Source organism: Delphinus delphis, chromosome 13 (assembly GCF_949987515.2).
Source record: "Delphinus delphis chromosome 13, mDelDel1.2, whole genome shotgun sequence".
Taxonomy (NCBI): domain Eukaryota; kingdom Metazoa; phylum Chordata; class Mammalia; order Artiodactyla; family Delphinidae; genus Delphinus; species Delphinus delphis.
In genome coordinates this window covers 30,173,642-30,199,573 of record NC_082695.1, presented here as the reverse complement: position 1 = coordinate 30,199,573, position 25,932 = coordinate 30,173,642, and the positions used below count along the sequence as shown (strand labels likewise).

The 25,932-nt window shown below is 46.4% G+C and overlaps 1 protein-coding gene across 2 annotated transcripts in view; it reads left to right on the top strand.

The window, feature by feature from the left end:
• MTCL1 (microtubule crosslinking factor 1) overlaps positions 1–25,932 on the top strand; it is a 123,647-nt gene that overhangs the window by 79,190 nt on the left and 18,525 nt on the right. Inside the window, exons 7-10 of one of the 2 annotated variants that reach the window (XM_060028684.1) lie at positions 6,679–6,801; positions 9,626–9,856; positions 11,066–11,263; positions 22,660–22,827. In XM_060028684.1, the coding sequence (XP_059884667.1) occupies positions 6,679–6,801; positions 9,626–9,856; positions 11,066–11,263; positions 22,660–22,827 (720 nt within the window). The remainder of the gene's footprint in view (positions 1–6,678; positions 6,802–9,625; positions 9,857–11,065; positions 11,264–22,659; positions 22,828–25,932) is intronic. The other variant, XM_060028685.1, reaches the window with a different exon arrangement.

Genomic DNA, 25,932 nt, shown 5'->3' with positions numbered 1-25,932 from the left:
TCCTCTCGGTGAATGCTCTTCCCTGCAAGTAATTCAACCCAGTACAGAAGGACAGGTGGCCCCGAGGAGTGAGTGTCTGGCTCTGGTACTGCCCATTGAGGCAGGTTACTGCAGGGTTAGAGCCGTATGTTCTGCATTAGAAAAGGTCGGGATGAAGGGTCTTCATTCATCAGTCCCAGCGGGGATGTTGCCATTCAGCTCTGAGGCATCATAGCAGTTCCCAAAAGGCAGGGGAGAGGACGAGGAGTGTTGCGGCTCCTGTGGCTGGTACCGATTTTCTTTTTTTTCCTGTATGATTTTATAACTATAAATTTTATTTTATAACTATAAATATACAGTAAAAATGAGCAAAAACTAGTCAATCAGAGTACGTCAAATGATAGGACACGTAAGGCCACGACCGGCCCGTCTGCGGCCTGTCCTGCACACAGGGTACTGGCACCAAAACCCATGGCCAGAGGTGGGGTGTCGACGCCCGTTTTTCTCTGCCCACCGTGGCCCTTCCTCGTTTTCCACGGGCTGCTCCCTGGTCCTGTCCCTGGAGTCCTCTTCCCTCTGATACACCGTTCAGGGCATGTCCCATGTAACCATGTCCGGTTCACTCTGGTGAGTGTCAGAGGGCTCCTCGCCCCCCAGGCCCTGCTGGATCCTGCAGGAGTGATGAGCGTGCTCCTCGCTTGCCCAGACACGTGTGCTTTGCAGAGCTTCAGAAACTGGCAGTGGTTTTGGACAGAGGGAAATGCTTCGTTGAATCAAACAATGCTGTGGGAAAACTAAACCTTCGTAATAGGTCAATTAGCAGAGTTAGCTGTTGCCATGTGACTTAGGGTCACTGAACAGTGTAGCTCAGAAGGGAACTTCAGACGAATCCCCTCATTGTGCAGATGAGAAGAAAGAGTGTGATGCAGTGTCAGCAAATTCTCCCCACCCCCCAGCCGGTGGTGGTGGAACTGGGTCCAGAACCGTTTCCTCGGGCCTGGTCAGTCCTCTCCCCACCCCGACCCCTCCTGTGAGGAGTGCTGCCTGTACAACAGGGCCTGGTCCCCACTGGGCCTGGACACCTCCATACCGAGCTCTGTCTCCGTGGGGGTGGTGTTTCCAAATGCAGATCCCCCGGGGGACTAATTGTGTGGCCAGCTATCTTGCCGTGGAATGTTTCTTCTTTTAAGCATCCGTCTGGTTTCCTTTAATTTTATACATTTTAATGAGGAAGTAAAAAAACTCAAAGTGAAAGGCAAGGTCCAGGAGCATCGTTTTCTAGAAGGGGAAATAGAATTACTCAGGAGTTAAACATCCTTTGTTCTCATTTTTTATTCATCAAGGCATTTCACACAGAAGAGAAAACTCAATTATGGATGCAAACACATTGTATATTAAAATACTTTCTAAAAGATGAAACGTATTCTAGGACCCCTCTGATGGCTCCATAGTTTTCCCTTTTATAAGAAGAGCCGCGTGGAGATCGCTTGTAGGGTCTGGACTCAGTGGAGCTGCTGCATCCCTGGGGTGGACATCGCCCCGACAGACTGCTCAGTTTGGTCTTCGAATATTACTTTGGATTAAAGAATTGTACAGTGGACAGTTCTAGGGAGCAGAACTCTTAAAACCTTTTAATGAAAATGTAACCGAATTCATTGCCAACAGTTGCTTTCCTGTGAGGCTCTAATGGAAACAGTGCACAAAGCTTCCGTCAGGTAGCAGGGAGGCCCAGCCAGAGAAGCTGCTCTGGGTTAAAGACACACGTCACATGGCATGGGTGTCATTTCTGCTGTACAGCAAAGTGATTCAGTTATATATGTTCTTTTTCATAGTCTTCTCCATTATGGTTTATCGCAGGATATTGAATATAGTTCCCCTTGCTATACAGTAGGACCTTGTTTATCCATTCTATATGTAGTAGTTTGCATCTGCTAATCCCAAACTCTGAATCCATCCTTCCCCCTTGTTAGCAGTTTTCTTTACTACCTCTTCCGTTGTCCTTGAAATGACCCTGGTTTGTCTGCATAGCCAACTACTCCTGTACACGTGTGAATTTCCTTCAGCTCCTGGCCCTTAGCTCCTCGGAGTGGGTGGTGGAGGGACTGATGGGAGCCCCAGGATCAGTGGCTTAAAAGAAGAAACAACTTTCTGAACTTAAGCTGAAGTTCAGAAAATTTCTGAGTCCCAATTTCTCAAGTTCCATCTGTGAAGTACTTTCTATGTTTCTTGCCTTATGGATTTTCAAGTCTGGGGAAAGGGGAAAGAAGTTAAGTGCTTATTTGACAAGATTTGGGTGTTTGGCTAAACGCCCAGACTTAACTACTACTAGTACTAGCAGTACCAGTAGCAGCGGTAACAACAACAGGGTGAAAAAGAAAGAAACTACCTTCTTCCAGGGTACTGTGTTAGCAGATAACAGATCTGTGAAGTGAGAGGTCTGCCCCTCTGACTGCACACGATAAGCTCAGGGGAGGGGAAGGTGTATCTACCCAGCCTCAGAACTGTCACAGCCAGAGAGAGCCGGAGTCACAACCTGCTAACACCCACTAACCTACTAATGCAACCACACAGAAGTTAGCTGCTCAGAGGAGAACAAAGCAACCAGACTTCAGAAGGACCACTACTGCTGTTGCCCGTTCGTCTCGGTAGATATCAGCGAGATTCTCACGTGGCACCGGATTCTTCCCTGACTTTGCTCCCTGTGGCTCCCGGCAAATCTGCTGAGAGATTCCCATTTGTTAAGGAGAGCAGGGTACGGAGTATGTGGTTTGGAATGTGTGGGGTGCCTTAAAAATAGTTCTGAATGAGGAGTAGCCGAGCACGGGCACTGGTCAGATTACACACATAAATGACACCGAGCCTGTGCCCAGAGGATTGAGTTTCTGGGTCAGAAATCTCAGAGATCTTCTCCTGAGCCCCTCCTCTTGTCCTTTAATCAACGAGCTATCCCTTCGGCCTCAGCTGTGACATACCAGCCTCGATAAAACGACGTGGGGTTTATGCCAAGTATGTGTGCGCAGGTGTTGACCTGATAAACCACTTTGGGAAGAAGGGGTAGCAAAACCGGCCAGAACAAAATGGAAGTCACGGGAGATGAGGTCACAGGGATGCAGGCGGAACAGAGTCCTAGTTAGAAAGTAGTGTTGCCAGTGTGTAATAAGTAAGTGGCTACAATGAAAAGCTTTTTTGTTTGTGTTTGGTATATCGGGATAGTGAAGTTGTCTCCTTAAGTGTGGAAAGTAACTTATAAGCCACTATCTCTGAAGATGGCCAGGAAATTAGCAGTGTAAATGGGCGTGGGACACGCCACGTAGGGGCAGGTGTGGGCTGCGGGCTTCCCAGCAATAACACAGGGAGGTGGCTGTGGTGTCGAGACGAACGCGAGCCCACAGCCTGGGGGCCACTGAGGAGGGTGTCCGTTCACGTAAACGGTCTGCACGGGACGAGGTCAGTGCGTTCGATGTCTTAATCAGAATCTCAGGTGAGTGGGCGGAGGATGGTTTCAGAATCTAACCTTCGGGAACTTGGCGATGAAGGGGGAAGTACGTGTTTTCTGGAGGAGATCTCTGTGTTGCGTGAAAATGCTGTGAATGTGGCGGTTGTGTGGCCCTGGATGGAAATTTCTGCCACAGCCTGTTTGTATTTTGGCTTTTGTAACAATGGAGTAATGGCACCCTGACAAGGAGCAATTAGTTGTCCATAGAGTTTAATGTTCCGTTAGCAAAAATAGACCAGAAAAGAGTAAAATGTGTCGTAGATGAGGAGGATCTAGAAGTTTCTGTCGTCGACCAGCCTCCACAGATGACATGGGAGCCGCTGTAGGTGAATCAAATGTCCCAGATGAACATCCTCATAGGACTTCAAGGGTCCTTTTCTGTGACCCTTCAAAGGTGAGGTTCAAACAGAGGAACACATTTTTAATCGAACGACACTTGAAGAAGCCTGTATATTTGTTCAAAATAAAAAGTTTATATAATTATTAAGATGACAACCAAACGAAATAGTGTAATATGTAGAAACTAAATTAATAGGTCTGCTTTTCTTAAAAGATCAGCTTGATTTCAGTGCTCGTTTTAACATCTAATAATTCAGAGCTTTGGGCTGGTACCAAATGTGTTAAAATACGGAGGCTTTTCATATTTTAAATGTACAGAGTAGCATGTAACTCAAAAGTAAATCTGGGCCTTCCCTGGTGGTGCAGTGGTTAAGAATCCGCCTGCCAGTGCAGGGGACATGGGTTCGAGCCCTGGTCTGGGAAGACCCCACATGTCGCGGAGCAACTAAGCCCGTGCGCCACAACTACTGAGCCCGCATGTCACAACCACTGAAGCCTGCACGCCTAGAGCCCGTGCTCCGCAACAAGAGAAACCACCGCAATGAGAAGCCCGCACACCGCAACGAAGAGTAGCCCCCGCTCACCGCAACTAGAGAAAGCCCGCGCGCAGCAACGAAGACCCAACGCAGCCAAAAGTAAATAAATAAATAAATTTATTTAAAAAAAAAGAAAAAGTAAAGCTGGAGGAATTCCCTGGTGGTCCAGTGGTTACGACTTGGCGCTTTCATTGCTGAGGGCCGAAGTTCAATCCTTGGTTGGAGAACTAAGATCCTGCAAGCCGTGCGGCATGGCCAAAAGGAAGAAAAAAGTAAAGCCGGCCGAAGAGCAACCAGCTGACCTGGAAGCACTCCTGTGCCAAACTCCTAGAGGGGCAGGAGGGAAGCCCCAGGAGGGCAGGGGTCGGGGGCCGCTTACTTACTGCTTTGTCCCCAGCATAGAGCCGAAAGCTATAGGCACTCAGTAGATAGAAAGTGCTGCATAAAATATCTACTGTCCTTTTAAATATAGAGCTCTATTCCCAAGAAAGTTAGGAAAATCTTCAAGGGTTGGAATTGACTTCAGAATTGAAAATGGACAGGGAGAGAAATGAACCAGGACCACCCCTGCAAACTGCCCTTTAATGAAAGGCTGAAGAAGCGTCTGTCCATGACGGGGGTTGGGGGGGGGGGCAATAGGACAGCTTGCCCAGCAGCGTGGAGCCTCCCCAGGTACCCGTCAGGACAGCGGCCTCACCAGGACCAGGCTCTAAGCTGATGTCACCTGGAGCTGCAGAACCCCCGAGGAAAGGAGAATTTCTGTTCAGCTGCTGGCTTCTGCAAATTCAAGACCATCTGCGGACACATCCTCAGCCCAGGCCACACTCGAGATCCTAGCTAACGCCCCAGCACCGCAGATGCGCCCACGGCGCTAGCGCAGCAGCAGCTGGAGCCACTCTGAGACCTCCACGTCCTAAAATTAGCAGAGAGAGACTGTAAAAGAAGTGCTCTCAGATTGACCAAGGGCCAGCAAACAGGACAAAAAAGTAAGTTGTACTGTAAAAGAGCCCACATATTAAAAAAGAATAGAACTTTTAGAAATGAGAAATTAGTCATTGGGGTAAATTCGACATGTAGAGAAATACCCCTCTTCAGAGAGAACCCCAGACTCTGCCTAGTAGATATAAAAGGCTGCAGTAATAATATCTAGTAACCAGCAAAGTATAGAGGCATTCACGTTCTCAGTAGTTCTTGAGTCTCTTGAAAAGAGGATGACCTTAAATCTTTAGCTTTCAAACATTTTATCTCAAAGTGGTGAGTTCCCAGGGTCTCTGATATTCGGTCTCCATCCTTCTTTGTGTAAATTCTCTTGTAGTCAACCCTGTGCTAGGGCAAGTGCTCTGCTCTTTTATTGTCTGCATTTCCTACTCTTGGGATGTGATCTTCACTCATGACGATCCAGGCAACACCAGCTTATATCAGAGGAGAACAGCGGTACCCTCGGTGAGAAACAACAGATGAGTTAAATGTAATCAGAATGAACTAGCGAAGTGACAACTGTTTTTCTTGCAACAGACCACTCTAATCCCCAGCTTTATAAATCACCTATCTTCACGCAGCAGAAACCAGTGAGTAGCACGGCACGCCTCAATTTTAATGATGACTGAGATTTTCAATGACACCGTTTCCATCTCTGAAAAACATTTCAAAAGGAGAAGCTCGGCCTCTTTCATTGCCATTTGCACATAAAAGATGGATTTTACTAATAACAATTATGTTAAAGATTCCTTCAAGTATTTTAACCTAAAATGTAGCAAGCAGATCTTATGTAGCTCCTCCAAGGCACCGTGTGTGTCTGTTTGGCGAAGGAGCCCCAGGCCGGTTACCCAGAGCATCCTGGGTGGGAATGTGAGGAGGAAAGACAGGCCTCCCATGGGGCAGGGAAAACTCTAACAGGAAAGTGTACGAACTCATTAACTATGCAACTGAGAGGCACACGTGAACTTGGGCAGTGAATCTACGAGGCCGTGTGTGAGGGGGTCATGCTTGACCATCAGGACTGCCAGCTCAGGCGCCACCAGCATTTAAAAAGCCATCTCGAAGCTGCTATGGGGGCTGCCTCCTCTCGGCCTGGTTTGTCTTACCGTGGTGGCCGAAGCTCAAGTGATGGGTACCGCTTGCCCACCCGTCTGCTGGGGTGAGAGATGCAGGGCAGGCGGAGCCCAGGTGAGGCACTGGGGGAGCTGCCGAGAGTCACTCCTCTGCCGCCGCGCCCACGCGTGCCATGTCACTCCATGTGCGTCCTGCCTTGTGCACGTTTGTCCTGTGTCTTCAGCTCAGACCGAGTTCTTGCTGCCACTAAACCCCTTCCTTTGTCCCACCAATCAGCTCAGGGGCTCCCCCGTTTTACCTGAACAGAGTGTATCGATAAAGGAGCTGCAGGGTCAGCTTGTGCAGGTGGCCAGACGGCATCAAGAGGAGGCAGAGAGATTTACAGACACCATCCGGCAGGTAAATACGGACCACGGCTCAGCACCACCTTCTCTGTCTGCAGGGCCCCTCGAGAGAGAGACGAGAGAGAGAGAGAGACAGAGACAGAGAGAGAGAGACAGAGACAGAGAGAGAGAGAGAGAGACAGAGAGAGAGAGAGAGAGGGAGAGAGAGAGAGAGAGAGGGAGAGGGAGAGAGAACGAACAAGAGGTGTTTTATAAGGACTCTGTCTCCCGCACAGGCTGGGCAGCCTGGGCTCGGCGCTGGAGGGCCTGTGGAAGGGACATCCCTTCAAGCTGCCCCCTGGGGATCTCATAAAGATCACTATCTCCCTCCCTGCTCGAAAGCATGCACTTCCATGTTGACATTGTGGTCTCGGGAAGGTCTTCCTAACATCTAAACTTTCCTGCAGCCAGACCAGCAAAGCAAAGTAAGGGCCCTAAACGCCGGACATTAAAGCGTGTCCATAACTTTCACTGTCCTGCAGATTGGTATGTTTTGTCAGTATTAGGTTAATTTTCTGAGAGAAACATCAACAATTCACCCATTGTTTTCAGAAAGCTGCCGTTAACTGAGCTGTGGCCTTATCAGCTCTTTCAGCTGTTTTAGAGTAACCTGTTTCTGGCCCCTGATCCCTCATCCACTCAGTCCTTCCCTAGAGTTCCTAGGAGACGGACTTCACTGCCCACAGGCCTCTGAGGACCATCCAGTTCCTGCCACCCCGGATCTACTTGAGTCGTAAACAGACACCCAGGTTCGGAATTGCCGTGGCTGCTGCTTTCTGTATTTGTTCTTGAGAGAGATCTGTATCTTGAAAACCAAAAACCAGTTGATCTTGAAATGGCACCGTGGTATTTTAAATGCATGTCCTATGCAAAATAAGGTACCTGTGTATCCAAGAACTTATTTTGGCAAGGAATGTGCATTACACCAAAGCCCCGTGTTGCTGTGGCCGTGCTTATCTAAATGGGTCAAAAAACTGATTAAGGGAGCCCCTTCTGCACCTTGCCACGCAGAGCCGAGCCGGGTACCCTCCTTTACCACTAGACGTGCACCCCTTTTTAAAAGTTACATTTATAGGTCAAGTTTCATGTATTATTAGGTAATACGAAATAATGTTCCTTCTGTAAAGGGTAAATTCCTACGTAATTTAACTCTTTTGCATTGCACCAGAAATCATGCTTGAGTGAATTTATCCCTGGAGACGCCGTTAGCAGAATGGCAGGGTCCCAGGTGTTTCTAGTACTTGGATTCAGGATAAAGGGGTGGGTGTGGAGAGTCTCCCAGTCCTCAGTTGGAGGTGGAGAGATGGCATCTAGGCTTGTTCAGAGGGGAATGGAAGGGGTCCACCTCACCTCCCCGAGGGTAGAGGACCAGAACTCTGCGACTTGGGAAGTGTGTGGGGTCCTGGAGGAGAGGTCAGAGCCAGCGAGTCAGGAAGGGTCGTTTCCAGGAGGTTAGGGATGAAAAGACCAAGAGAACAGCCCCTTCCCCGGGCTGCGCCCCCAGCGGCCAATCCTGGGGCCCCTCTGGGGCACCCGCCATGCACTGGTCGCTGCACAGCATGACTTAGCGGCACTCGGCAGCTGAAACTTTACCAGGGTCAGTCGATAGCCTAAGATAACACAGAAATAAATTGCAGACACTGGATTTCCAGCAACTGCGCTGACGCTTCGTCACTCCGTCCTGTCCTGCATCCACAGGGGAGCGAGCCGGTGGTGGGACTCAGGGCTGCTGAGAGCGTGAATGAAATCGCCAGTGCTTTATGTTATCCCAGCTTCAAGTGCAAACTCGGTCTGGTATCACGACAGTGGCCATGCAAGTGATCGCATAGCCCAGGGCCTCACAGAGCGGCCTCGCTGGTCACCGGCCTTTAGCACGTCAGTCAGACCTGTGTCGACCTCAGGCAGCCACAGTCATGCTCCCATGGTCCCATGGCTTCTGAGCACCCATCAAGTTCTTCAGGGAAACAAAGCCAAACCCACCCATTGGCTTTTGGCACAAGAGGGGGTATTAGGTTAGGATAACGATAAGGCTGGCGCTCTAACCCTCTCTTTGGTCTGTGCAACAGAAAGCTTTCATCCCAGGTATCACTTTAGCTACTAGGGATGTTATTCCTGTGCCCTTATCTGTAAGTTAAGATTTTATTCGCACCCTTTTGCTTAGTCATTATTGACACGTAACAGTTGTTTCCCGCTTGGAAGAGTGTCTATACCCACGTGGAAAAGGCAGCAACTAACATCGTGATGGAAAACGTTTCTTTCCCAGCAATGCTTTTGTTTCCCTGAGTGTCGCCCATACCTGGTAGGAAGGTGGGGTCTCAAGCGTGGAAGTAGCTTGTCGGTCTTTCCTGTGCGCTCGCCCTGTGTGCAGTCTAGTACTAGCTTGTCCTCTTTCTGTCAGGGGCTGTGGGGACCACAGGGCCCAGGAAGTCAAGGGGAAGGATTCCCCCTTGCTCGGCCTCGACAACTGCAATCTGCCTTGGGTACCAGCCCCTGTGTGGAAGGCAAACGGGGTCTGCATATAAGTCAGCTGTGAGCCCTCTCTCCAAGAGACAGTTCTCCTGACGGAGTTTAGAAACATCTAAAAACACCATGAGAGACTCCATGATGAAAACTGATCTTGACACGTCCCCTTGAAAGAGCACTTGCTTCTGAATCAGAAAACGCTCAAGGTTTTGTAAATAGCGAACCTCTCAAGGAGTTTACTGAACGTGGGGGAGCTTCTGCGTTTCACGTCCCACGTGCAGAATGACACGGATTGGATGGCAGTTTGCAGAGACCCTCGGTTTGGGTGCCAGGACGGGACAGGTACCCGTGACACCGTCTCTTTTCTTCCGTTCAAGGTGGAGGAGGGGCACCTGTGTGCCCTGCGGCGGCGGGAGCTGGAGGTGCACAGCCTGGCCCTGCAGAACTCGCTGCAGGAGCAGACCTGGAGTGACGAGAAGTACTTGATGCAGCGGGAGCTGTGCTCCCTGAAGCAGAACATCTTCCTTTTCTACGTCAAACTCAGGTGGCTGCTGAAACACTGGCGGCAAGGGAAGCAGGCGGAGGAGGACGCAGAGGATTTCACGGAGGTACCTCTGCCGGGGGAGTTCCTTTCCTTTGCATCTGTTTTGCTCTTGCTCCCACCCCCAGCCAGGCCCTGCTGTCCCCCCTCCCCCGACACGTACAGTCATGTTCTGCTGTTTCAGAGTATTTTGTCACGTCCAGTCCAGGCAGTGGAAATGCAGTGGGTTGTCCGTGCTGCCCTTTGACCTCATTTTAAGAGCATGCTGGTCTGTAACATCATCTTGCAGACAAGTGTTGCTGCCGTGTCTTTTGTTGCTGATAGATGAATTCATTAGTTACCACCGAGAGCTTTGTGGAATGTCCTTATCGGTTCATTCCACAGTGATGGTTTGTAAAACCTAGTTCTAACTTGTTCTCTCTCCTTTCCATTTCAGTTTTTGGTCCTAAATGCCAGAGCCCGTTCTGCCAGTGCAGTTTCATACGGTCTCTCTGAGCTCCAGGGGGTACTTTCTTGCCACCTCTGCAATCTGTATACGCTTCCTTCTTATGCCTCAATTCACAGATTCACAACAGAACCAGAACTGAGTTATTTGCTTTCTGATTTTTATTGATTAAGGCGGAGTGACCTCCAGCTCTGCAGGCTCCTCCTTGGCCTTGCTCTCTGGTGAACCCAGGGCTGGAGCCGCTGGTGTCCATTTGCTCTGGACATCCGTGCCCCTGGCTACCTTGTCGGCTGCTTTCAGGGCTCTGTGACTGTTGGTTCCTTTTAGCCCCTAAACACCTTTCCTCTGCCTCCTACTCTCACAAACAGTGTATGCAATTTTAGGACACCCTATGAATGGGAAGATACAGTGATGCTCTTGCCTCAGGGTGAAGCATGTCTTCAAAAATGAATTCAACCTGCTTCCAAATAGCCATGACCTAGAAAACCACCGTTAAGCAGAACCTAGTAATGGTTGTAAAGTTTTCTGTTGATCAGTACTTTAGAGTTCCTCCTCCTCTCATTTATAAAACTGTTAACTGTGAGCAGTAATAATTTATAAATAGTAATATTTCTAATCTCTTCTAATAAACCTGGGCACCCACTCTATGAAATTTAAATGGAGAAAGTAGCCAATGAGTGCCATGGCCAGAATGAGCCTGTTAGGGGAAAGGGCTGAGAAGCAAAGACATGATAACCCCTGTAGTGGGTAATTATCCTCAAACACTAAAAATCAGGCTTCAGGGCAAAAGGATTCGGGTGGAGCTGTGATCATCCCCTCCTGCCGTTTCAGAGCGAGCTTCCAGAGACCTTCCACAGGCTTGGGGAGCCTGGCGTTCAGGAGGATGCGAAGGTGGACGGTCCAGACCCAGATGACGACGGTCCAGGCTGTGGCTTTTCCCTGGGGGAGCATCCTCCACAGTTTGGTGTGCAGATCGGTGACCACGGATCACGGCTGCAGCCCACAGACGGGGGACAGCTCCACAGGCAGGTGGGTGCCCACGCCGGGGAGAGGAGACCCCTAGTCTGTCTGTCATCAGTTCACGTGCTCTTGTTCCCAGGGCAGAAAGGTCTTGTTTATTTGGCTTATTGACATAAATAAGGACATGATAAGGTCACATGGATTGTGTCCCCTCAAGGCCAGCGAATGTACCTCAGCAGGAAGGAAAAACAGTATGGGATAGAGTAGCCTGTGCCTTATAAAGGTTGACCGTTCTTCCAAGGAGGAAGTACCATGACCATGGCCAGAAAAGGAACTTAGGGCTTTGCTGGCGTCTGCTGAGTGGGCATCGGCACCATCACTGAACTGGCACCGTAACGCACAGGAGGAAAGACACAACAAGTTTGGTTTTTTTAATCCCCAAACATGTATAAAGTGTTTTAGGATCTTTTTAAGCCACATGAAACATAATGTCCCAAATAAAAATATTTGACGACACTTGGAAAAAAAATTAAAGCGTGTGTAGAGAGGTGGGATTTCAGTGTAGAACCTTAATTATTAGTGCTGCCAAACGCCCCATTCATTTGTATAAGCAGACAGGCCCACAGGCCCTGCTGAATAAGCCGAAAGATACTACGGCCCCCAGAGTTTTTGCACTTTTCTACAAAACGGCAGGCGTAGCGGGTTTGGAGTGCTGAGGTCCTGTGAGACTAAGGCTTTCTTGCTCCTGGGCATCGTGGCCTGAGTCCCTCCTGACCCTGTGCTGCTTCTTTGAGGGTCCGGCAAGCAGAGCCTGGCTCTGGGGGGAGGCGCAGGGCGGGGTGGCCCCGGACACAGCTGCAGCTGCTCCGCCACAGGCGTTTGGGTGCTCCCTGAGCACACACCGGGCTCCACAGCTGCGGCCCCTCCCTCCGCCCAGAGCCTCAGGGCATCAAGGGGGAGAGGAATGGCAGCAGAACCTAGGCTCTGATCCAGAGGAGGAAAGTGGCGACGTCTGAGCTCAGGCCTGGGGGGGTGTGCCTTTCGCCTACTGCTTTCTCTCCGTGTACAACTCAGATTTTCACAACTGAAGACCTGCTTTCTACACATACTCATCCACCCTTCATTTTTCCCAGAATAATATGACTCAAGAAAGAGGTTATACTTTCAGATGAATTTTTAATTACCGTTATTAGGAAGTTTGTCATTAGGCCAGTGTCCATGGGGAGATTTTTAGCTCATGGAATGTGTTTTCCGGCAAAGATCCAGTTAGAAAATAAAATGCTACTTTGCAGAAACATCCTCTAAAATCTACCAGTTTTATCATTTTTAAAAGCGATGTTGTCACTCAGTCCTATGAAGTATCTGTGATTAATTCACATAGTATTCCTCAATTGCCATTTAGCCACAAACCCACTGCCTCTGAGGGCGCCTGTTGGGTGTTTCCCACACGTGCATCCAAGTGCTTTGGAAGGGAGGGGGGGAAACAATGTAACACATCTGGTTTCCCAAACAACAGTCATGGAAAATCTTCCCGTGAGATGGAAAATTATGGAAAGTCACTCAGCTGGAACCTCCTGTTCAGTGTATTTTAACATCCTCTCTCTTTGCTGCCGCCTCCTTCCAACATTCACTTCTCAGCTCTTCTGCTTGGAATGGACCAGTGAGTCTCCACTTTGCATGGTGCGGGGCAGGGGCAGAGGCTGTGGATGGGCTAACAGGGCGGCTTCCAGATGGCAGATTCAGATCTGCCGTTACTGGACCCGTCTGCCCATGGCAGTCAAGTGCACGCGGACGGCCAGCCGTCCGTCCGAGGACACAAGATTAATGAGCTCCACCGCAACGAAAGCTGGCTCGCCGGGAGTGCACGTTCCCGGGGAGGAGGTTTGTCCGCCCTGTTGCGGAGTGGGTACCAGCCAGGCAGCCCGGATGCAAGAGCCGAGCATGTGTCTCAAGGGAGGTGCCCCGCAGAGCTGCACTTTCTCAGAAACTCCCAAGAGAGCCTCCCAAGGTGATAAGCAGAGTGGGAAACGTGGCCTGACTTCTTTCCCAAGGATAACTTAGCAAGTAACAGAATTTCCCAGGCCTCGCTTGGTGTCATACTGAACATTCTTACAGTTAAACACAGTGGATGGCAACATTTATCATGTCAAATGAGGGGGAAAAAAATTACATGTACCGAGTTGACCTTGGAAATAGTTGATAAAAAACCACCAGATTGGAAAATGTTTGGCTCTGTGAACATTCCCCACTGACTGATGGTGCGGCAGGGACCCGACTGTCCTGGGAGCAGTGAGCACTTCCAGCTCGCCCAGCCTTCGAGGAAGGGCCCAGGCTGGGATGAGCTCCAAGACGCCCGCCACTGCATTAAGCTTCTGAGGCCAGAACTGCTATGGCTATGTATGCATTTCATACTTATTAGTAAGTCCTGAAATCAGGTTTTTAAACACAGGATGGTTAATAGGGCCAGAAGTATGACCTTGGGGTTCCAATAGCCAATCTTCCCAGAATTGGATTAATTAAAAGAGAAGTTACTTTTTCATTCAAGGCTGTGACCTAATACTTTCTTTTTTTTTTTTTTTTTTTTACATCTTTACTGGAGTATAATTGCTTTACAATGGTGTGTTAGTTTCTTCTTTATAACAAAGTGAATCAGTTATACATATACATATGTGTCCATGTCTCTTCCCTCTTGTGTCTCCCTCCCTCCCACCCACCCTATCCCACCCCTCTAGGTGGTCACAAAGCACCGAGCTGATCTCCCTGTGCTATGTGGCTGCTTCCCATTAACTATCTATTTTGTGTTTGGTAGTGTATATATGTCCATGCCACTCTCTCACTTCTTCCCAGCTTACCCTTCCCCCTCCCCGTGTCCTCTAGTATGTCAGCGTCTTTATTCCCGTCTTGCCCCTAGGTTCCTCATGACCATTTTCTTTTAGATTCCATATATATGTGTAAGCATACGGTACTTGTTTTTCTCTTTCTGACTTACTTCACTCTGTATGACAGACTTTAGGTCCATCCACCTCACCACAAATAACTCAATTTCGTTTTTTTATGGCTGAGTAATATCCCATTGTATATATGTGCCACATCTTCTTTATCCATTCATCTGTCGATGGACACTTAGGTTGCTTCCATGTCCTGGCTATTGTAAACAGTGCTGCAATGAACATTGTGGTACATGACTCTTTTTGAATTACGGTTTTCTCAGGGTATATGCCCAGTAGTGAGATTGCTGGGTCGTATGGTAGTTCCGTTTTTAGTTTTTTAAGGAACCTCCGTACTGTTCTCCATAGTGGCTGTATCAATTTACATTCCCACCAACAGTGCAAGAGGGTTCCCTTTTCTCCACACCCTCTCCACCGTTTATTGTTTGTAGATTTTTTGATGATGGCCATTCTGACCGGTGTGAGGTGATACCGCATGGTAGTTTTGATTTGCATTTCTCTAATGATTAGTGATGTTGAGCGTCCTTTCACGTGTTTGTTGGTAGTCTGTATATCTTTGGAGAAATGTCTATTTAGGTCTTCTGCCCATTTTTGGATTGGGTTGTTTGCTTCTTTGATATTGAGCTGCATGAGCTGCTTGTAAATTTTGGAGATTAATCCTTTGTCAGTTGCTTCTTTATCCCGTTCTGGGGGTTGTCTTTTCGTCTTGCTTATGGTTTCCTTTGCTGTGCAAAAGCTTTTAAGTTTCATTAGGTCCCATTTGTTTTTGTTTTTATTTCCATTTCTCTAGGAGGTGTGTCAAAAAGGATCTTGCTGTGATTTATGTCCTAGAGTGTTCTGCCTATGTTTTCCTCTAAGAGTTTTATAGTGTCTGGCCTTACATTTAGGTCTTTAATCCATTTTGAGTTTATTTTTGTGTATGGTGTTAGGGAGTGTTCTAATTTCATTCTTTTACATGGAGCCGTCCAGTTTTCCCAGCACCACTTATTGAAGAGGCTGTCTTTTCTCCATTGTATATTCTTGCCTCCTTTATCAAAAATAAGGTGACCATATGTGCGTGGGTTTATCTCTGGGTTTTCTATCCTGTTCCATTGATCTATATTTCTGTTTTTGTGCCAGTACCATACTGTCTTGATTACTGTAGCTTTGGAGTATAGTCTGAAGTCGGGAGGCTGATTCCTCCAGCTCTGTTTTTTTTTCGTTCTCAAGATTGCTTTGGCTATTTGGGGTCTTTGTGTTTCCATACAAATTGTGAAATTTTTTGTTCCAGTTCTGTGAATAATGCCATTGGTAGTTTGATACGGATTGCACTGAATCTGTAGATTGCTTTGGGTAGTATAGTCATGATATATCTCTCCATCTGTTTGTATCATCTTTAATTTCTTTCATCAGTGTCTTATAGTTTTCTGCATACAGGTCTTTTGTCTCCTTAGGTAGGTTTATTCCTAGGTATTTTATTCCTTTTGTTGCATTGGTAAATGGGAGTGTTTCCTTAATTTCTCTTTCAGCTTTTTCATCATTAGTGTATAGCAATGCAAGAGATTTCTTTGCATTAATTTTGTATCATTCATTGATTAGCTCTATTAGTTTTCTGGTAGATTCTTTAGGATTCTCTATGTATAGTATCATGTCATCTGCAAACAGTGACAGCTTTACTTCTTCTTTTCCAATTTGGATTCCTTTTATTTCTTTTTCTTCTCTGACTGCTGTGGCTAAAACTTCCAAAACTATGTTGAATAATAGTGGTGAGAGTGGACAACCTTGTCTTGTTCCTGATCTTAGAGGAAATAGTTTCAGTTTTTCACCACTGAGAACGATGTTGGCTGTGGATTTGTCATATATGGCCTTTATTATGTTGAGGTAAGTTCCCTCTATGCCTACTTTCTGGAGAGTTTTTGTCATAAATCGGTGTTGAATTTTTGTCAAAAGCTTTTTGTGCATCTGTTGAGATGACCATATGGTTTTTCTCCTTCAGTTTGTTAATATGGTGTATCCCATTGATTGATTTGCATATCCCTGCATTCCTGGGATAAACCCCACTTGATCATGGTGTATGATCCTTTTAATGTGCTGTTGGATTCTGTTTGCTAGTATCTTGTTGAGGATTTTTGCATCTGTGTTCATCAGTGATATTGGCCTGTAGTTTCCTTTCTTTGTGACATCTTTGTCTTGTTTTGGTATCAGGGTGATGGTGGCCTCGTAGAATGAGTTTGGGAGTGTTCCTTCCTCTGCTATATTTTGGAAGAGTTTGAGAAGGACAGGTGTTATCTCTTCTCTAAATGTCTGATAGAATTCGCCTGTGAAGCCATCTGGTCCTGGGCTTTCGTTTGTTGGAAGAGTTTTAATCACAGTCTCAATTTCAGGGCTTGTGATTGGTCTGTTTGTATTTTCTATTTCTTCCTGGTTCAGTCTCAGAAGGTTGTGCTTTTCCAATGATTTGTCCATTTCTTCCAGATTATCCATTTTATTGGCATAGAGTTGCTTGTAGTAACCTCTCATGATCCTTTGTATTTCTGCACTGTCAGTTGTTACTTCTCCTTTTTCATTTCTAATTCTGTTGATTTGAGTCTTCTCCCTTTTTTTCTTGATGAGTCTGGCTAATGGTTTATCAGTTCTGTTTATCTTCTCAAAGAATGAGCTTTTGGTTTTATTGATCTTTGCTGTTGTTTCCTTCATTTCTTTTTCATTTATTTCTGATCTGGTAAAGCATCTAAGTGTAAATGTGAAGAACCTAAACTTCAGAGCATGATCTAATGCAATTATGTTTCATGTTCAAGTCTTCCTTCAACTGCCCCTGGTCACTGAGGAGGCTGACCAGGGATCCAGCCTGAGGACCGGGTAGAATCTGCTCCCCTGGACCTTTGCTAGTGACTCAGGACCCATTTTCAGTATAGGGCCTTTGGGGGCTGCCCTAGGTCAAAGCCAGCCTTTCCCCTGTAGACAGAATGCCTTTGGCTCCAGGACTTCCTGGACTTGGACTCACCTGGTGCCCAGCATCCCACTTGCTGGCAGCCCACCCTTTCTGCTCTGCCCAAGATGCAAAAACTTCCGGAAAGAGCACTTCTGCACATCAGACCTGTGATCTGCCCTGATTTAATTTTTGAAATAAGCAAGTGCTCCACTGGAGCCTAGGTAGCTTTTATCTTTCATTTGTGTATGCTGCACCAGATTTATTCTTCAGACTCTTCAACATTATAACCTTGCCTAGGAGACATGCAACTCTGTATGAAAGGAACCAGACCAGAGCTTAAGGTTAGGAAACACTTTATTCTTGCTGTGTATTCTGTTTGTTTGTTTCTATTACTGTGAAAATAGTATGTGCAGGACGTGGAGGGTCACAGTACCAAAGGGTACCCAAGGAAATACTCTCTTGGCCCCAGTTCCACTTCGCAGAGCTAACTGTGGCCGGCAGTTTGCGACGTATCTTTCAGAGAGTGGCAGGAGATCTAAATACGCTAAGAAGCTTGCTAAGAAGCTCATTGTTCCCATCTGGCCACTTGACTTTCATCAGACCTGCCCTTGTTTCTTTGAAGTCTTCGGCGACAGCTCTGGGTTTGTACGTTATTCAACCTACATCTATTTGTTCTCTCACACACCCACCTTTATTCCCCAGAGGCTCTTGGTGAAAATGATGGTGACCTGCAGGCACGGAGCCTGCACGGCCCAGACCACCTGGTGTATCCTCAGCCAGTGAACACAGGAGTTCTGTCCATAGATGAGTCCATCATCTCTGCAAACTTCCATCATAGATTATATTTTCACGGCCAGTCTTCAATGACTGGTTCTCTTTTATCTGTGGGGGATAAGGGTTTTAGAAAAGAATCTTAATCTGAATGTAACAATGAAGGTAGGAATGACAAATGGCTTATCTGTTAAAATGTTGCTGGATGTGTAACTGTATCCTTTCTGGCTAATCTCAGTAGAGGACTTGTCTTGGGGCTCCTGCTGGTGGAAGAGTTATTTTATTTTGAACCTGGAGGAGGCCCCTCTCTTTATATGTATCAAGTAGGAACTATGCATGCCTGTGTTGGGGGTCGGGGCAGCCACCACAGCATTCCAGAACTCTCTGCCCAAGTGAGTAGGAGGTGGAGGCCAGCACCTCTATTTTGTGACTGGCTTTTTGCGGGTCAGCCCATAGCAGCAGGTCAGTACCTCTGTTCCAACTTTAGATTAAACCCATCTCCAAGTTAATGGCTGTGATGCAGGCAAAGTAGTTGATGGCAGTTTAGCTCTTTCACAGAATTAGATGATGCACATCTTAGAAATCTTAGGCAAAAGTGATTCTCTAAAGTAGCTGGTATTGCCTCACCAGTTGGTATGCTACCTTTCTATAAATTTCTTTTTCAGTTTCTATTAATATTTTCTTATGTCCTATAATTGGGTAGCAGTCCTATTGGCTGAAGCCCAACCTTGAACCTGTTATAAGCTTAAAACGTTATAGCACAGTCAAGCTCCTGATGCCAACTTTGGGATTCTTTTAAGCCTTCCCCAAGAGAGAGGAGCTTGGAAGGGCTGAAATGCCCTTAGAATGAGGAAAAGGAAATACTGGAACCATTTTATCCTGTTTCTTTGCAAGAAAACCAACCAGGTGATCTTAAGGAGATCAAAAGGTTGGTCTTTTTAATTGACCACACTTACCAGATATATAAGTTAAAAGGTCGCAGAGCCTTGACCCTGGCACAGAAGGTTCAGAAAGCTCTGTATCCGAGACTTTCACCTGAAGACCTCGAAACGGACCAGAGTCTTGATTCCATTCTCGACTTGATTTGGGTCTTTTTACCAAAAACATAGCCCAGCAAAGGGCCACCACTGAGAGAAAAAGTGAGTGGAGTAGCTTCTAGGAATTCTTTCAGGATAGTTCACTATTATTATTTCTCCTGATGTGGGGGGATGGAATTTGCTTCACAGAGATTAGGCATCTTAAAAAAAAAAAAAAAAAAGCCCGGATAGGGTATGATGCCAGAACTCACCTATGTTGGTGGGCTTGTCTGGCCTCAGGTGGCACAGGCCTGGATTGCACTCGAGCTCCACACTTCCTCACGGCCAGACAGGTCTCCAGTCACTGTGGTTCCTCCCCTGTAACGCAGGCACGGGACAGTGTGCACTCAGGATAGACGTGAGATGCAAGCAAGGTTCTGTAGGTGAATGACTAACACACCTTGGCCCATTAGAAACCATTAGCATTAGTTACCGTCATTGGGTTTTTGTGTGTGTAACAGGATTTGGAAGGATCATGCCCATCTATGGCTCATTCCCTTGGACGTCAGCCCTTGCCATTGTTCTCCAGTGGCAGAGCTAGGCTGGCTGCTTGCCAGGCCACACTGCTGCTCCCGGGTGACTATGGGAACAGGTACCAAATATCATCAATTCTCTGGGCTCTTGTTCCCTTTGGCCACCCTCACCCCGAAGCAATTTTGAGCTCATTCCATGATGATTAAATATAATATTGGTATAACAGGACATTATGTTGATTACTGTGACCCAAATGTGCATCAAAACATTAAGGCTTAATATTATTTAATCTGATATCTGCGAATGCCAAAAAGTACTTACTTCCAGAGGAAGCAAATTTTCAATCTGCAGAAGGACTGTCATGTGAACCCTGCTTTCAAGGAGCACAAAGTTCTGGTCCTAATGTTGTCACGGCTGTTTGTTATATGCCTAAGAAGCCCACAGCTGACCACACACAGGACTTGGGCTTCACAGGGAGTTATTGATAACATATAAGAATTTATTATGTGGTTTTCTGCTTTTTCTAAAGTGAAAATGAGATGACTACTCCAAAGAGTGGATCAAAATTATTAGTTATTTTATGCTTAAAACTGTTTGACTTGAAAAAAGTAATGATTTTTTTTTTTAAATTTAAAATCCACAGATGAAGAAATCAAATCTATCATAAACCATATCTAATTTTTCAGCAAACAAATTCTGTACTTAGGGAGATGTGTATTTGTGAAAAGATTGTTGCAACACGTCTTGTCACTCACTTGCACTTCTATCATTTTTAAATACTTTTGGTGTAGAGTTGAAAGGAACTTCTGCATTTATTATCGATACGATTTCACACATTTTATGAGCATCTCGTTGAGAATAGAGGTAATTTACTTCTATTCAGATGGTTGGAAAGAACATGTAGGATTTTTAGAATGTTCTCTCTCTGCTGAGTTTTGCAAATGTTAACTGAATTGTCCTCTTAGTGCCTTTCATCTCAGAGCTAAAAGTGAAAACTGCTGTTCAAGGTGAGAAAAATCAAGGAGCAATAAATGCTAACAAACAGACCATTCCACTCAACCAAAAGTCTACTGTATCTAATATTAAAACTCTTCAGATAAACTATGGAGAAAACTATGGTGTTTTCAGTGATAAATCTCATGTTAAGGAATTTCTCTTTTCTAATTCAACTTTATTTAAATCCACACATATATGGGAAGTATCTCAAATTCTTCCCAAATGCAGTTAGCCATTTTTGTATACGTACATGTATGTTTTGTGCACTGACTAGATGCTTTTAGAAGCACAGCTGGCTCTCGAGCTGATGGAGGACAGAAGGCTGATGGGCATGCAGATCCAGGCTGGAGGTCCACTCCTCGCTGCCCCGGCACTGGAGGTTTACCATGTAGCGGATTCTCTGTCTTCCCATATTACAGACAACCTGCCTCCAGCAGGACTGAGAGAGCTTTTATTTCTCCTGCCTCATAAATATACCAAACAGGATTGCCCTGAGACCAGTCTGGGAGCTCGAGATAGGCTTTTAGTGTTTTCTGATGGGAAGAGATGGGCTCGTGTGGCTTTTATCATCCAGGTACCATAATTGATTCAGTGTGTATTAATTCACTTGGCCAAACCTTTCTGGAAAAATGCCCATGCTGAAGCATACTAAGATAGCAATCACAGTTTTGAAATGTGTGTCCAAAGGGCTGGACAGGTTTTAGAAAATATAAAATCTTTTAAGTTAGGTATAAGTAGATTAGTAATAAAAATCCATTCTTCATTTATCAGACCTGTTTGCATGCTTCCCATGAGCTAAGCACTGTCTCCTCCCACAACTTACAGATCTGGGGGACAGGGGAGGAACAGGATAAACAAGTAGGTGCAGTGGTTCTTCCTGCCATTAGTGAGCAGGAGGGGTAGTGATTCTATCTCGGGGACCACGAGGAAGCCTTCACGAACAAGTTAACCGTTTACCTTTGGCTTTTTTTTATTTTAACATCTTTATTGGAGTATAATTGCTTTACAGTGGTGTGTTAGTTTCTGCTTTATAGCAAAGTGAATCAGCTATACATATGCATATATCCCCATATCTCCTCCCTCTTGCGTCTCCCTCCCACCCTCCCCCATCCCACCCCCCTAGGTGGTCACAAAGCACTGAGCTGATCTCCCTGTGCTATGTGGCTGCTTCCCACTAGCTATCTATTTTACATTTGGTAGTGTATATATGTCCATGCCACTCTCACTTCGTCCCAGCTTACCCTTCCTCCTCCCTGTGTCCTCCAGTCCATTCTCTACATCTGCGTCTTTATTCCTGTCCTATCCCTGGGTTATTCATAACAAAATTTTTTTTTAGATTCCATATATATATATGTTAGCATACGGTATTTGTTTTTCTCTTTCTGACTTACTTCACTGTGTATGACAGACTCTGGGTCCATCCACCTCACTACAAATAACTCAGTTTCGTTTCTTTTTATGGCTGAGTAATATTCCATTGTATATATGTGCCACATCTTCTTTATCCATCCGTTGATGGACACTTAGGTTGTTTCCATCTCCACGCTATTGTAAAGAGAGCTGCAATGAACATTGTGGTACATGACTCTTTTTGAATCATGGTTTTCTCAGGGTATATGCGCAGTAGTGGGATTGCTGGGTCGTATGGTAGTTCTATTTTTAGTTTTTTAAGGAACCTCCATACTGTTCTCCATAGTGGCTATGTCAATTTACATTCCCACCAACAGTGCAAGAGGGTTCCCTTTTCTCCACACTCTCTACCTTTGGCTTTAATTGTTAAACCTCAAAATTCACCCCCACCCCATGACTATGCTTGTCATATATTGTAATATATGATTTCTTAGTAACGTAACTACAAGTCTGAGTATGACCACCTATGTTGATGAGAGACACGAGCCCTTTATTAATTCCCTTCTGGTTCAACATCTGGCATTCAAATGACAGCATACATACGTGAGTGTAGGTATCTCGTTATTTCTGCTCCTCAACCAGAGCCGGGACATCTGAAGTCAAGCAGAGTGTCCTGGCAGCCCTGGCTTGGCTCCCCCTGGCCTCCCACAGCTTCCTCCCGTCTCTGATCCAGGTTCCTGTGGCGCTAGCATCCTAATGCAATGAGCCCTTGGCAGCGTCAGCCCCAGAGCCTGCAGGCGACCAGGCAACCCGGCTCTGCCACTAACTGCAGATTCCCTCCCACCCACCTTGGAGACAGTCCGGCCCCAGTGCCCTTTTGCTTGCCAGGCTCCTGTCCTCGCCCTTGTGAGATGGCAGAGCCGCCTGGTGTCCCCGCAGGTGGCAGAGAACCAGCCGCTGTTCTGCGCGCTCAAGGCACTGCTGGAGGAGCTGCGCGTGGAGCTGCGGGAGGACGAACGTGCACGGCGGCGGCTGCAACAACAATATGCCGGCGATAAGGCCTCCTGGGACGTGGAATGGGCCGCGCTCACATGCCGACTGGAGCAGGTACGGCCGCCAGGGCTCCGCTCCGACCGCGGGGAGGGTCCGGATCCCAGGGCCCTGCCAGGGAAAGAAGGTGCGAGGAGAAAGCCAGGAGCAGCTGCCTCTGCCACCCTAGAAAGTCCCCGCCTTCCCACAGTGCTGTCTTTTCCCTACTATTACCTCTCCCAGATCTAGAACACTGCCCCAACCCAGCAGCATTTCAAAAGTAGCGTTTATTTTCCCATTCTGTGTAGAACAAGGTTGTCTCTTTTTATTATTATTAAATTTATTTAAAAGCAAAAAGCATTCACCCATTCCCTGCCCTCTTCCCCTGGCAACCCCCAATCTGTTCCATGCATCTCTGAGCTTGGCTTCATTTATAATATTTATAGAGTCCACATATACCAGAAATCATACAGTATTTATCTTTGTCTAACTTATTTCACTTAGCATAATGCCTTTGGGGTCCATCCATGTTGCTGCAAATGGCATTATTTCATTCTTTTTCATGGTTGAGTAGTATTCCATTATACAAAAGTACCACATCTTCTTTATCTATTCATCTGTCGATGAACACTTACGTTATGCATTATTTCTCGGCTGTTGTAAATAGTGCTGCTATGAACATGGGGGATATCTTTTTGCATTAGTGTTTTCGTTTTCTTCAGGTAACAAGATACATGAAAACATGTTCTACGTTATTAATCATCAGGGAAATGCAAATCAAAACCACAATGAGCTGTCACCTCACACCTGCTGGAATGGTTCTTATCAGGAAAACTAGAAATATCAAGTGTTGGTGAAGAGGTGGCGAGAAGGGAGCAAGGCTGTCTTTAGTGCCACTGAAGCATGGCCAGGGTGAAAAACGTGACCAGAGTGCACTGACAGAATTCAGACAGGGGCAAAGAAAAAGCAGATTGTGGTTTAGTTACCTCTGAAAAAAGGAAATGAATGCTTTCCGTCAGATTTCTCCCAATACCAGAAAAAGCTTGTAGACCTACCTCCACTACGTAAGCCCTGGAAGTCTGATCAATTTCGGTGTCCTTATTTACATGGAAGGAGCCCGAGGCCCAGAGAAAGCGTGTCGCCTCAGATCACAGAGCCTTTAGTGCAACTGGAGCTGAGAGCAGGTTACTGCCTCCACCGCCCACAAGAGAGCAGAGCCTCTCGGAGTTTGAGACCCCAGCCCTGGTCGTTAAGATCGGGCTGAGCCAGGAACGCTGTTTTCTAAGTGCTTTCTCCCTGGAAGTCTTTGAAAGCGGTGTCACTTCCCATGTAGGGTCTGCTCGCTCAGATTGCTTCTCCAGGTTTCTTCCAGCCCCTTGATCACGATAAGGGAGGAAAGGTCTGCACGTCTTTGATAATCTATTTTCTAGGCCCTGTTTTGAGGCAAACCATAAAGTAATCAAAACTTTATATGAATTGGCTCAGTCATGAAAGAAAAAACGTGCCTGGAAAGAAGACATCTCCTAAATGGCCTTGATAAAAGATTAAAGGGCCTGTCCTGTCAAAAGAAGACAGCTCCTGTGGTACCCACAAGTTCACGGGCACTGCTGCCTGGTCCAAGGGAGCAGAAGTGTCCGGCTCACATCCCTGGGGGGAGCACAGGCGAAGCAGCAAAGCATAGCTGGACCAAAGCACCAGGCCAGGCTGGGCAAGGGGTGCAGCCGCTAACCCAGTTATGACTCCTGCCTACTGCTGGGTAGGAGGTTCTTACTAGATTTTCTGTTTATCTTAGTTCACAGCCTGAAGAGCTGGCAGTGGATATGAAATGAGTAAGGACGTTCTGATGAGCTGCCTTTAAACTTACTTGAAACTATGTTTATAGTGGAAAAATCTAAATATTTTCAGAGATGTAAGCGTAGCTAAAAAGAGGAGGCATAATCTTTGATGTGAGCCAGTTTCTCAGACATTTGGAGCCCGGGGAATGATGGATGTGGGCTGATGCTAGTTCACTCATCTTTATCCTTTTCTACTTAAATGCACAACAGTTGAATTCTACCGAAAGTGAAGTATTTTCCCTCAGTGGAGGCCATCTTGTGTCAGTTCCCAAACCTGCGATTCCTTCAATTGACTCCTAGGTCAGACCTTGCTCTAACTGCCAGGATCCCCCAACAAATAAGACAGATCTTGAAAGGCTTCTCAGTGCAGTGGGAGACCAGACAAGGGCCACAGTTAGTACTAGTGTGGCAAGTGCCCCGCCAGGCCTGTACACAGGCTCTCAGGGATGGGGGGGCATGCAGGGCACACACCTCGGCTTGAGGGTTCAGGGAAGGGTTGTTTGTGAAAGCCCTGCTTATAGTGAATCTCGGAGGATGAACAGGAGTGGGCACATGGAAAAGGAGAGAAACAGTCTTTGGACAAAAAAGGGACATCATGAAGAAAGGAGCATGGCACACCGGAGGAGCTGCACCTTGTCACATACGAGTGGGAAGCAGAACAGCCGAAGAACTGAAACATTAATCCTGATTTTATCATGCGAGTAAAGCATTTTGACTTGCGTTTTTAAGAAGTAATTCTGGTATCGAGGTAGGGAATGGATTAGAAACCATTAGAATTGAATGGATTAACATGGGTCCATGGGTAGACTTCGGGGATCTGCTGAACTAGAATAGGCAAAAGGATTCATCTTTATGTTCATGAATCTTTCACTAAAATTTATCACATTCACCAACAACAGTACACCCCCAATTCCCTCCTCCTGTCCTCTGTGCTGTTGTCAGTTTACTTCTACACATTCTGTAAAGACAAAACACAATGCAACTATTTTTACTTCAGACACTCAGTAGTATTCTAAAGCAGTTAAAAACAGGAGGAAATGAGTTATATTTGTATTTAGGTCATTTCCAGTGTTCATTTTTTGTGCAGGTCAAAGTGTTTGTTGATATCATATTCCTTGTGCCTGAAAATTTCCTCTATCATTTCTTGAAATGTAAGCCTGCTTTAAAGTTTTCATTTGTTGAAAAAGCATTTTTCTTCCATCATTTTTGAAAGATGCTGTTGCTAAGTACAGAATTCTGTTGAGGTTGACATTTTCCCCCTCCAGCCCTTTCAAGATGTCACTCCATTTTCCCCCCTGACTTACATACTTTCCGAGGACAGGTCTGCTGTCATTCTCGTCTGCGCACC